This window comes from Papio anubis, chromosome 6 (genome assembly GCF_008728515.1).
Source record: "Papio anubis isolate 15944 chromosome 6, Panubis1.0, whole genome shotgun sequence".
Lineage (NCBI taxonomy): Eukaryota > Metazoa > Chordata > Mammalia > Primates > Cercopithecidae > Papio > Papio anubis.
Genome location: NC_044981.1, coordinates 137118483 through 137132034, shown reverse-complemented (window position 1 = coordinate 137132034; position 13552 = coordinate 137118483). Strand labels below are relative to the sequence as shown.

General features: G+C 40.8%; 1 protein-coding gene across 13 annotated transcripts in view; it reads left to right on the top strand.

Annotated features, from left to right (window-relative positions):
• The window catches only part of NCOA7 (nuclear receptor coactivator 7), a 155674-nt gene extending 142381 nt beyond the window's left edge, over positions 1–13293 (top strand). For 6 of the 13 annotated variants that reach the window (XM_017958354.3, XM_017958355.3, XM_003898225.4 and 3 more), the window contains exons 12-16: positions 5312–5437; positions 7053–7205; positions 11923–12018; positions 12439–12512; positions 12904–13104. In XM_017958354.3, the coding sequence (XP_017813843.1) occupies positions 5312–5437; positions 7053–7205; positions 11923–12018; positions 12439–12512; positions 12904–13039 (585 nt within the window). In that variant the 3' untranslated portion in view covers positions 13040–13104. Of the gene's footprint in view, positions 1–677; positions 3811–5311; positions 5438–7052; positions 7206–11922; positions 12019–12438; positions 12513–12903 lie in introns of those variants that run through there. The other 7 variants (XM_009206162.4, XM_009206157.4, XM_009206156.4 and 4 more) reach the window with 4 other exon arrangements.
• The last annotated feature ends 259 nt before the right edge of the window (positions 13294–13552 follow it).

Sequence of the window (13552 nt, the reverse complement as noted above, 5' to 3'; positions counted from 1 at the left end):
CCTCCGTTTGAAAAAAGCACCACCACCATGCACACAGGCACACAGTTCATTCTGACCACACTAGACGGATCCACTTATATTCTCGCTCATGTCTCCATGCCTTAGTTCAGAGCTCAGCACATGGTTTTTTTTGTAAAGGGCAAGATAATGAATATATTTGGCTTTGTAGGCCGTAGAATTCCTGTTGCAAGTACTCATAGCTGCCATTATAGAACAGAAGCAACCATAGTATGTAAATGAATGAGCATGACTGTGTTTCATTTCACGTAGTTATTATGTGTCACAAAATATTGCTATTAATTTTTATTGAATCACTTAAAAAATATAAAATCTTTGTTAGCTCAAGTACCATACAAAAACAGGTGGTGGACTGGCCTTGGCTGACAAGCTGATATCGTTTGACTCCGCATCCCCATGCAAATCACATCGTAATTGTAATCTGCACGTGTCAAGGGAGGCACCTTGTGGGAGGTGATTGGATCATGGGGGTGGTTTCCCCATGCTGTTCTCATGCTAGTGAGGGAGTTCTCACAAGATCTGATGGTTTTCAAAGTGGTAGTTTCCCCTGCGCTTGCTCATTCTCCTGCCACCTTGTGAAGAAGGTGCTTACCTCTCCTTTGCCTTCTGCCATGATTGGAAGTTTCCCAAGGCCTCTCCAGCCGTGCGGAACTGTGAGCCAATTAAACCTCTTTTGTTCATAAATTACCCAGTTTCAGGTAGCATCTTTATAGCAGTATGAAAACGGACTAATACACAAGCTATAGTTTGCCAGACCCCAGTTCCCTTCATCCAGTCAAGCAAGCGTGTATCAAGTACTTCTTTAGGGGAGGGCCCTGGAAATATGATGATGGATAACATAAGCTCTCAGTACTTAACAAGCTTGCAGAACTGGGAAGTTGGGAGATGAGACTAGAAAAAATAGGTCGACCCCTCCTTCCTGTTCTGCTGCTCTCTTGAACCCCACTTAGCGTTTCTTCTTTCCGAGCTCAGACAGATGGTAAATGAATTCAGACACATCCTTACCAGGACTTCTGAGTTCCTCCACCCGCTCCCATCCATTGCACCCATCTAGCCTGCCTGCAATCCTGGATGAACCCACCCTCACACTTTTCTGCTCCTAGGCAGCCAAGCATTGCTGGGGAGAACCTGTCCACCAAGGACAATGGTGCCATTACAAATACATGGTTCCGAATTCATCTGTGTCCATGTATAAGTGGCCCTGCAATACTACTGTAAACTCTACTCAATCTATAGTTGCTTTTTTGATGTACGATAGATGATATTTTTAATAGTCAATTTTTTTCTAGCACTATTTAATGATTTCTGATGTTTCTTTCATCATGTTGAAAGATCTTACATATGGTCTGTAAGGCTGTCTAACTTGTCATTTCAATATACAAGCAAGCTTGGATACTCTGTGCTTAAAACCTTCAGTGGCCTCCTTATTGACTCTACTGATTCTTACCCACCTGTTAGAATAACTACCTGGGAATTTTAAAAACCTGAATCCTAGATCCTTGTTACTAGAGACATGAATTCAGTAGGTCTGGAGGGAGGAATGTTAGAATCTGTATTTTTCAAAGCTCCCAGATGATTTTGAGGAACTGTCATGTTTTGGAAACACTGACCTGTAGGGTAAGTTCTAAGCTCCTTCATGGCATCAAGGCTCTTCATTTTCTCTGCTCTTGCTCCCTTTTCTGTCTCATCTACCTTCCTCATCGCTGCCTTCCTTGCTGTCTCTTCTCCAGCCAATGTGAACTCAGAATTCATCTCTGCATTCCTGCTGTACCCTGTCCCTGGAACATCTTCTCACACCCTATGCTTGCTCTCAAACTGAAGCATCATCTCCTCTGTAAATAAGCTATCTCAGAACCCCCCAGGTTGCCCCAACCTCCTTTGAGCCTCTGCTGTAGATTTTGGCATCTGTCTCCTATGAACCAAAAGGGATGCCTGAGACAGATCTCAATCAATTTAGAGGTTTATTTTGCTAAGGTTGAGGATGCATCTGGTTGGGGAGGAAAAAAGAGACACAAGCCACAGTAGGATCTGTGGGCTGCACTTTTTCCAAAGAGGGTTTTGAGGGTTTCAGTATTTAAAGGGGGAAACCTGAGCTGGAGAGGAAGGAGAAAAGAAAAAAAGGAGAGTAGAAAAAATGAGACAAACGGTTACTTTCTTGTGAGGCTTTGATTAGTGTGCACTGAATCCACATGTTGCATGTGCAAAGGGGAGGGTAGAGGAGCCCTCAATTATGTATGCCTTGTGCGCAGTAAATCTGCACTTTACATAAGATACAGTAAACAGAGTCGTGGAAGAAGTCCAGTATGCATTGGTCTGGGGGTGAGCAGTAGGACAATTTCTAGTCTGCTCTTGTTTCCAACTTGTGAAAATAAGCTGTTAATTTACATTGTCCAGGTGAGGGAGACCACCTGGGGAGACAGCTGTTTAGAAACAAAAGGAAAGATGGTTTTTGTTTGTGTGGCTCAGTTTCCAAGCTTAACTTCCCCTTTTGCTGTAGTGAGTTTGTGATCCCAAGATTTTATTTGCCTTTTACAATCACATGGAATGGCATCCATTTATTTAGAATTGTCTCTCTCCTGTCTCCTCACCTGCTGGAGACTGTGAGCAGCTTTATGTGCCTGTGCCTGGCAAAGCACCTGGCACCCACCATCATATAGGAAATACTCAATAAATGTCCGCTGTCCTGGAGTCCCAGGGGCCCAGAGGAGAGCGTTGTCTTGCTGGCATTCTGCCCCAGGTTGTGCTCAGGCTGTTGCATCGAGAGTCAGTTCTGCTGGCCTGGGACTGGTCTCTAAGTGTCTGCCAGAGTCTTGTTTATAACTGATCCCCAGTATGAGCAATACAATACACCCTGATCCCCGCAGGTGTGCCCAAGACTGAAAGGCCACTTTGAATCTGGAAGAATCACAGAAAGATCACTGCAAATTGATCCAGTGCCGATCTATATTTCCTTCTAACCTACTGACATCTGATCTGAAGTGTAGAGGAGGACTCATGCTTATTACTCAGTAAGACTAATTCCAAAATGTAAAAACATAAGTATTACTCTGCCAACTGTTTTATAAAACTACATGTAAGATGACATCATCACAGCCTCATGTAAACCAGATGTTCTCCCGTTCTTTTAAGTCCCTCCCACTGAGAAACATGACATAGTATTGAAGTGAAATACCGTTTGTTCTAACTGTAATGAAGCCTACCTCCATTGAAGGCTCCTTTTCATCCTTCCTTTGAGATTCAAGCTGATACCAGGGATCACGCATACCATTTTAAATGGAGCTTTAGCCTTAAAGAAGGTGCTGAAGGGGAAGAAAAAAAAAGGAAAAAAAACTCTGAAAAGGCAGGGCTAGGAAAGCTACGTTCACTGGAGGGACTGTTAGGACGAAAAGTATAAGAAGGAAAAGAAAAAAAAATGAGAACATAACAATGGGGTTTTATCATAGTGTTGAGAAACCACCGTTTCAAAGGTGAAAGTGTCCTTTTACAGTCTCAGCGATGCCTGGCAGGAAGTGTGTTTGCTCTAAATCCTAATTTGGGCGTGTTCCTGTAGAAATGTTGAACCTTCTCCTGAGGGAAACAGAAACTCAATCATGCAGGAAACTAGATACTGAGAAAACAGTTGTAGCTCAGCGTGGCTGCAAGTAACTGGTGTGGAAGCAGAGTGGAGAGAAAACTTGTTCCTCATTAGAGAGAGAGCCACGCTTCTCACTGCTCACAATGAGAGGCCAAAGATTATCCTTGGACATCCAGATTTTCTACTGTGCCAGACCTGACGAAGAGCCTTTTGTGAAGGTATGTTGGAGTGTGTCCCGAGGACTAATAAGGTGCTGGTGAATTCTCAGTGATCTGCCTCCGAGTTTGCTTTGAAAGTCGTTTGAATTAGAAAGGATTGTGCTGTCATTTCACCAGCAGGTATTTTATTCGTTGTGGAGAGGGTTATGGTGTGGCTGCCTCTTCTTGTTGCAGCCAGAAATCCATATTTGATTTTTTTTCATTCCACAGCCTCATTTTATACTTGTGATAAATACAAAGTTTGCCAAAAACAGAGTGTTTTATTTCATTCATTTACATGCTTGGTTTGTGATTCTTGATAGTGTTTTCACTACGGAAACACTCCCCCAGAAGATGGTAAAATTAGTAAGCTTAATTTTCTTACTTGTAAATCTGGCTCAGACGCCAGCGGGTACTTTGTATCTGTCATTGTGCATATTGGAAATTGAGTAATACACTACTGCCTGACAACTTGCACTGGATTTAACTTAAATGTTTTTCTCTATAATGCAAAACAATTAATACTAGTAAATTTTGGTGAATTAGTTGTCTAATATAATCCTTCACTTGATCTTACACAAAAGGCCAAGAAGCCTAATATACATCCTTCAATTTAAAAATAATCCAGTGATTTATCCATAGTTTAAGAAGGGCCAAAAATGGATTTTAGGGTAAAATGAACTTTGATAATTCATAAGCATAGCTATAGTTAAATAATAAACGTTTTGTACCATATGATGTTTCTGGGTTTAGAAGGGGAGAATATTTTTATCATCTCTGAACGGTACATAAATAATTGTAACCTAGTTGTAATTTAGACTAAAGCTTGACATTTCTTTGTACTCGTGCTCCCGGGAGCTGTTATCATTCAATATTTCTAACGGAAGTGGTTTCTATGTGTACAGCCTAACGAGAAAATATCAGGAACCTGATTAAAAACTAGCCTTATCATTGCAAACTCCCTATGTATAGAAGTCTTACTGAATGATCTCTGATTAGTCCTTCAACAATTCAGATGCTAAATCTCAAGGCTAAAGGAGAATCATTTAGGGCATTTCAAAGGTAGAAAGCTGTACTTCTGGTGTTAAATACTATTCTCAGTGATCGAGCAATCAGCAGCTATAGTAAAACTGGAAAACTCGTGACTTTATTTATTTTATTTTTATATAGAGATGGGGTCCTGTCATGTTGCCCAGGCTGGTCTCAAACTCCTGGGCTCAAGCCATCTTCCTCCTGCCTTGGCCTCCCAAAGTGCTGGGCATACAGGCATGAGCCACCATGTTTAGCCTTGTGACTTGTGACTTTAATTTATACATATTAACTGCCTCGACTGTACTGTCTTAAATTGTTCATTTGTTCTGAAACTGAAAAATTAGCCATTTCCCCAAAGTCCTGTTCAGCTGATTTCCTCTTGCTGAAGTGCCAGGTTTTCAGGCAGCGGTGTCCCTGGAGTGATTTTTTTTATTAGCAGTTAGAAGAAAAGCCAGTAAGTTATTTCTCTTGGCTTGTTTTCTCATTTCAGATCATCACTGTTGAGGAGGCAAAGCGCAGGAAGAGCACGTGCAGCTACTATGAAGACGAGGATGAGGAGGTGCTGCCTGTCCTACGGCCCCACAGTGCGCTCCTGGAGAATATGCACATCGAGCAGGTGGGCTCGCGCTGGCCACCAAGGGTCGAGCTTCCTAGGCTTTTAGAAATATTTTCCTTGGCCAGGCGCAGTGACTCACGCCTGTCACTCTTGCACTTTGGGAGGCCAAAGCAGACGGATCACTTGAGGTCAGGAGTTTGAGGCCAGCCTGGCCAACATGGCAAAACCCCATCTCTACTAAAAATACAAAAATTAGCTGGGTGTGATGGCGCACGCCTCTAATCCCAGCTACTCAAGAGGCTGAGACAGGAGAATCATTTGAGCCCGGGAGGTGGAGGTTGCAGTGAGCCGAGATTGCACCACTGCATTCCAGCCTGCGCAACAGAGTGAGACTCTGTCTCAAAAAAAAAAAAAAAATTCCCATCCCTGAATGCATTTGCCCTTCTCACTTGGGCTAAAGGATGAGGCTTGTGAGGAAGGAGGAACGCCAGCAGCCCACTAAGGCCAGTGCCCCCTGCTCTGCCTCTGAAAAGTTGCATTTCCTGCTGCCTTCTTGGTAGTACGAGGAGTTGGTCAGACACTAACATCCTTCTCTCAAACATGAAGGAAAAGCCATTTCTAATCTTAAAAAAATAAAGATTGTCAGTGTCCTACCATAGTCCTAATACACTTTTAAAAGGATCCAAATTTATCCTCGCAATTATTGCAGAGTTCCAATAGCTTTGATGTATCGGGCTCAATAAAAGTAAAATAGCAAATACACTGTTTGCTTTATGAAAAATACCTACCTGTGGATAATTTTTCCTTTTTCTATAATTTTCTTTGTGTACTTTATAGTTTCTGAATGTTTACTTGAAATGTATGAAATATTATAATGCACTTATGTTTGAACTGTAGTAAGGAACCTCTGGCATTTCCCTCACCAGTCAGCTTAGAGACATGAATTTTAAAGACCTTAAAGAATCCTTAAGTTCAGCTCCCAAGTTTACCAAGGAACCACGAAAGACCCAAGAAAGCCAAGAAGCTTGACCCAGTAATTATAGAGATGGGGGATTCACACTGACACTGGAACTGATTTTAAGCACTCTGAAGACTCAGCACTTCATGGCCTCCTTTGGTAATATTCTTGAAGAGATATCCATTATTGGTTATTTATGGCCAAGTTTAAATATTGATGCAGGTGAAAGATATTGGTGCAATAAGAACAGATGACACCTGACTTCTAACACTAAACGTCCCTGTTTTTTTGCCCTCACTTCTGTGCAAAGCTGCAGTTGTCAGTAGCAGTTCTGAGCCTCTGAGTGTTTAGAAAGAAAACTTCAGAAAATATGAACTGTTTCGTAAAAGCCAGGTTGAAGTGGAAAAGAACGGCGTGTGTCTAGTTTATACCTCTTTATCCTGCTTATTCTGCATCTTCAAATATATAGTAGGATAGGGACTCCATAGTCATGTCCCTGAATGGGAAAACACCTCCTGGGCAGTATCCTTGCCAAGGTAAACACTGTCAAACAATCATTTTCTTGGTTTAGAATAGCAAATATTTGCCAGAGTAAGGAGGGGCACTATGTAAGTGTATGACACTGAATTTGAACGACAGGCGTTTGTTTTGTGCCACATGTTCATGAGCAAGTTGTGTATGAACCTTCTGTTTACATCTCTTCCTTTGGCTTTGTAGCTGGCCCGACGCCTTCCTGCAAGGGTGCAAGGGTATCCATGGAGACTGGCCTATAGCACGTTAGAGCATGGGACCAGCTTGAAGACGCTCTACCGGAAATCGGCATCACTAGACAGTCCTGTCCTATTGGTCATCAAAGATATGGATAATCAGGTGAGGCCTGTCCCTCTCATAAATAATATTTTTAATGATAATTTTTCAAAATTCCCAACAGTAGAGAGACTAGTACCGTATACTTCCATCACCCACATTCCACAGTTAACAGGATTTTGCCTTCTCTGTCTTTTTTTATCCTTGTTTTTTCTCTGTTGAAATATTTTGAAGTAAATCCCAATCATTATGGCCTTCCACCCTTACATATTTCAGAATCATCTCCAAAATGAAAATGGTTCATACTTCCAAATACAGTCACATTCTAAGGAGCTTTATGATATCCTACAGCCTAAAATCTGGAAAGTTGGGGTGGAGTGAGATCTGGATTTGGAAATAGTTGCAGAAATAAGTTCCAGTGCCATACCAGCTCCTTTCCCGGGTAGCCAAAGTAGTGCCCACAAACCTTGCCTGCGTTTTGGATATGATGGAGAGCCAGTCAAGGCCATAGTGTGCTGTGCCGGAGGGGCCCAACTGTTAAGAAACCACAGAAAATGCACTGTACCATTCTTGATTGTACTTTTGCCTGTGTTACAGTTGGTCTTTCTTGGAGGAACTAGTGAAAACTAGTTATTACCCCTGTGTCCCTACACTGTTATCTCTTCCCGCAAGTCAGCTCAGAATGTGAGTGGAATCTGTCCAGGTTTTTTTCAGTCACTTCCCAGTCAATCTCTTCCATCACGAAAGGAAGGCACCGTTCACATCTGCTCATTGCTCATTTCAGTTTGACTTAAGATTTTAAGATGTGGCATTGACCACATTTTCTGGCATTGAAGCAGATTTTGCTCAACATTTATTCATTCATTCATTTATTCGTCCATTCAGCAAATATCTGATTAGTGCCTGCTAGGTGCTAGGCACTATTAAGCATTGGGGAGCTTACTGTGAAGCACAAAATTTTTATACTGAGACATATCCACATTGTAATGAGCCATATACATGGGATCATTTTATGGGAAATAGAACTTTGCTGTCAGAATTTGTCTTGGGAAAAATTAGGGAACAAATGGGGGTACCAAAGATACTGTCTTTCTTAACAGTGATCTTTGTGACTTTATTGTAATATTATTGTAGCTTAAGAGTTGTGGGAAGTAATTTAGCTGTCATTGTTACTATTGTTATTTCCTGATTGCTGACATTTTGCTTAATAATGATCCAAACTGAAAGGTGGGTAGAGTCAAGATAAACAAATTAAAATAATGATAACATTTGGTTTAAAAGGGACTTAGGAATTTAGTGAGATGTTTGAGAATTGGATGTTATGTTTTGGATGAAGTATGGCTATATTATCTTAGAGCACACATACAGACTCTCACCTAAGTATAGATTATTTGTCCTGTTTATTTACCAAAATATCACACTTGTTGAGGAATGTAATGGTTCACACAGAACAGGTATTGATGAAGCACAGTTTTACCAAGCTTCCTGTGAGGTTTGTAAAGGAGGCCTACAACTGAAGGTTACAGTCTTGTCACTGGGTGGAGTCTTGCTGAGTCATGTACCCTGGAGGCACTTGTGTTATTTGAGGACAACCAGACACTAACTTTGCTTTCTGCACCCCATCTACCCTGAAGGGGAAACTGTGGCTTTGCTGTGTGTGAGAACATGATAGAACAACACCTGCAAATGTGTCTGAAAATGAATTATATGAAATTCTAATATAAAAGTGAAAGAACCATAGCTTGTAGAAATAACAAAAACAACAATCACTTAAAGTCTCTAGAAATTATTCTAAGCAAATGAGGGAATATTTATTCAAGAAAATCGAATTAATCTTAGTTATAACAGTGGGATTCTGTGGCACTTGAGGCACAACCCTCTCCCTTCCCTAACCCCTCGCTGAGACTGACAGTGGTTCCACTCTGGGCATGTGTGGCCAAGAAGATGGGGCACTCTCTTCCCACAGCTGCCAGTCAAGGGTTATGGTGTACCTCTCTCACTGCGGGTCCTCTGCATTTCTTATCTCCCACCCAAGGTCTGTGTTTCTGAGGCTAAAATCTAAGCAAGTGTGGCCTAGAGGTAGGGGGCTTTCTTCTACCCACCCTCCACTCACAGAGCCATGCTCTACCGTAGGCATGGCAGGCTGAGAATACCGGGGTCTCTACTGCTCTTGTTTCAGCTCACAGGGCAGAAGTTTTGCACCAGATGAGGCAAGCCAAGACCAGAGGCTACTGTCGCTGTCTAGTCCCTAGCTTCAGAGCAGTGGGTTAGAGATTTTTTTCCCAGGGGAAGAGGCAGGCCACAGGACATAGAGTTCTAAAGCTCTACCCAAAGGAACTGACTTTGTTTAGACACACATGGAGAAGTTCAGACCAAAGGGCACTCTAGCAAACAATGAGAATTTTGGTGTTAAGAAGAAGGTTGTAGCCATGAAGGCAACAAATTCAACTGTAGACCATCTACTTTACCAGAGAGATCCAAGAAAAGAGACAGCTAAGGAGAGCCTTTCTGGATTCCGGGTAAACTTCATACTCTGACCAAAGAAACTGTCCATGCAAAGGAACCTACATTTAATTGAATCAGACTGCAGAATAATGTATACCACCAGGCATTGTTGAAAACGATAGAACAATCATCAGGCAGTTAATAGAGACTAATTACTAACTTCTAGTGAGGTATAGAAATATTGCTCCTATTTTGCTCTACTACATCTTTTAACTTTTTGTGGTACTAATGTTATGCATGTTACATCTGTATATACTACAAATATAGCAATAGATTGTTATGATTACTATGTTACATAATTTTATGTCTGCTAAGGAAGTTGAGAGAAGAAAGGAGAGCAAATGTACATTTATATGTTTTGTTATATGACTTTCCTTTTATCATTTCTGGGTTACTCGTCATCTATTCCCTTGGATTCCTTTGTTCTGCTATTGCTAAATGTATTACATTTTTATATGGTATAGGCTGAACAGCACTATTATATAAAAGTTGTTTTATATAATTTCTTTTTAAATACAGTAATAGAAAAAAAGATTTTCTCATAATCACAATGCAATAGATCTAACAAAATTAACAGTAATTCCCTAATATCATCCAGCCCTTAGTCTTTAAATGCATTTCCAGAATTGCTAAGAAAATTTTAGCTATAAGGCCAGGTGTGGTGGCTCACACCTGTAATCCCAGCACTTTGAGAGGCCAAGGCAGGTGGATCACCCAAGGCCAAGAGTTCAAGACCAGCCTGACCAACATGGTGAAACCCCGTCTCTACTAAAAATACAAAAATTAGCCAGACTTGGTGGTGTGTGCCTGTAATCCCAGCTACTCAGGAGGCTGAGGCACGGGAATCGCTTGAACCTGAGAAGCGGAGGTTGCAGAGGGGCCGAGATCGCACCATTGCACTCCAGCGTGGGCAACAGAGCAAGACTCCATCTCAAAAAAAAAAAAAAAAAAAAAAAAGCAGGGGGGTGGAGAATTTTAGCTAAGACAGAAAATAATTATTTAAAATTCTATGAAGGGTGTGAAAATAAAGATAACTTTCCTTGTTGACTGATCAGAGAGGGACTCATTTTCTTCCACGTATGGCCACTGCCATTTTTGTCATATTTTAATGCCATGCTTTAAAAAATAGATGCCTATTTTGATTGTATTTTAGTTCTTTTTCTGGACGATCACCAGAAGGAGGGCAAAGTATTTTTTATGTTTTGTTACTGTGCTATATTTTCTTTATTCTTAGCAGCTCTAGGGAAAGGTTTGGTAGCAGGAAGTATGAACAATATTGGTTAGAAAGAGTTTCTAGCCTTCTACCTAATACTTAGGTGTTACAAGTAGCCAGGAACTGAGTGTAAGTGGTGAAAAAGGCAGCAGAGATTGTGATCTAATTGAAATAATTTTTGAAAAATGCTATGACATTTTCCAGATAACCTACATTTAAAGCAATGTTCCTCAAATGGGATTTGAAATAGGAAGAATGTCTGAATCACCTAGGGACATTTTCAAAATACATATGCTCACCCCTGCAAGTGCTGATCAGGATGTGAACAGAAGGATGAGATGCTGAGGCTGTGGGCGGACACATTCTGAAAACAGTACTCCTCATGTAGCCTGGCTCCCCTTCCAACCCCGACAAGAAAAAGTACAAGAACCATTGATTTAAACACATCTAAGTTACCTTTCAAGGCCATGATATTACGGAGTTATTTGTTTCGTAAACATCACTTTGAACTAAACTATAGTAAATCGGTCACTTTTAAGCATATAATTTTAATTGAATAAGCATATTAATAACTCATTGTTACAAATCAAAAGAAAGGAAAGTTCATTTTCTCTGGGGAAATGCCCAGCATGACTCCACTTATAAAATACAGAAGAGATGTGACTATGTTTTCCCAAGCATTCATTTCTGTGCACAAGATGTATCTTGTTGCTTAATGTTTCTATTATGTTACGCATATTCAATAACAGAAATTTGTCTCCATAGTGAACTTTGGAAATCTTTTAAAATTGGAACAAATTGTTAGCCTTTGGCAAACAAGTTGTCTGAGCTTTGTCAGATGAATTTTGCATGCATCAAGAATGCTGGCTACTTGGGTTCCAGTTAGGGCTGGCGATATTTGTTTATTCTTTGATTGGTGGTCTTTTTAAGTTTGAGTGCCAGTTTAGTAATAGTCTTTGCTGAAATAGATCTCAGAACATGATGTATCGAAAATATTCCAGAAAGCCTTGCTTTGGGGATTTAGGTTTGAATGTAGGTAACATTTCTGTTTTCTTTTGACAGATTTTTGGAGCATATGCAACTCATCCTTTCAAGTTCAGTGACCACTATTATGGCACAGGCGAAACTTTTCTATACACATTCAGCCCACATTTCAAGGTACCTAGATAGGAGAAATATCCCACTCCCATATGTCACAGTGTCCGCAGTTGGGGAAGGGGGTAGGCATTGGGGCAGTTAGCTGTCCTGTAACTTCTCCTGAACTGACTCCAAGCTGGGTCAGCCCTTTATAACTGTAGCTCACAAACTGCTTGGGGTCCTGGCCTTCTGGGCTGCTCAGGCTGGGATCCAGAGAGTCACAGGTCAGAGACACCACGTGTCTGAAAGGTCTTCCTTCGTTCATGTTCATAACCCCTTGGGAGGTCTCATCCTGGTGTGGGCCAGGTCTGGCAGTCAGGAACTTCCTCAGTCAATGGGGTGAGGTGTTTCCCTTTTACACATAGATACCATTTCATATTTCCTCATTGCTAATTCTCCAGATTAAAATGTCTGTTTTCTTTTTTGTGTTTCTTCCCCAAGGTCTTTAAGTGGAGTGGAGAAAATTCATATTTTATCAATGGAGACATAAGTTCTTTAGAACTTGGTGGTGGAGGGTAAGGTTTTGTTGTTTTTGTTTTCTTATTGTTATTTTACCACCTGACCTGAGTGGGTCTGTTTTGACCCACGTAGTTAAAACTTCGGTGTCAGGTTATTTTAGCTAGTCCATGTGCTTAGAGGAATTAGGACAGTGGCCTAACACATGACACAAAGAATCAAAGATAGAATATTTATGTGTCTAAATGAGGGACTGTTACCACTTGTCTTTTAGAAAGACTAGTCATTTAAATGAAATAAAGGAAATGTATCCTGGTTTTATAAGCAGTTAGGAATTTTGCCTGTCAACAGTATGAAGGAAAGAAGATGGGGGCAAGAGAGAACAGTGTGCCATGTGCCATGTAAGATAGAAGTATTTTCACCTTTTTTTTTTTTTTTTAACCTTTTCAGGGGACGATTTGGTTTATGGCTAGATGCTGATTTATACCATGGACGAAGCAACTCTTGCAGCACTTTCAATAATGATATTCTTTCCAAAAAGGAAGACTTCATAGTTCAAGATCTGGAGGTGTGGGCATTTGAGTGAAATTCAGACTGCCTTAAAATATAACATTTAAAAGACTGGGTTCGACCAGCCCTCCTAAAGCTGGCTGGAAAAAGAAGCCCCAGCCCAGGCTGCCTCATCCCACCCCAGTGCTTCCTTTTTGCCATCATCTCAGAGCATGATCACATTGCAGAAAGATTCTGGAAGGTCCACGTGGAGGGCAGACATTGAAGAAAGAAACTTAAAATCCAGGTTGTTGAAAAGACTTTGTGCTACAGAGCAAAACTCCGTCTCAAAAAAAAAAAAAGACTTTGTACTTCCACTTCCTTCAAATCCATATGGTGAGGAATCAGAGTGTTTATGGATATATGAGTTGAATGCAATTTTTATTTTTGGTAACTGTGAAAAAAAAGATACTGTGGATATATACATGCCTTGTGTATTTATCAGCATAATTTTCATTACCAAAATGTACAGCTATTATTTGCCATGGAAAAGGTTAGTCTCATTTAGAAAAATTGTAAGTGCACAGCACTTAAAGGGAATATATGAAGT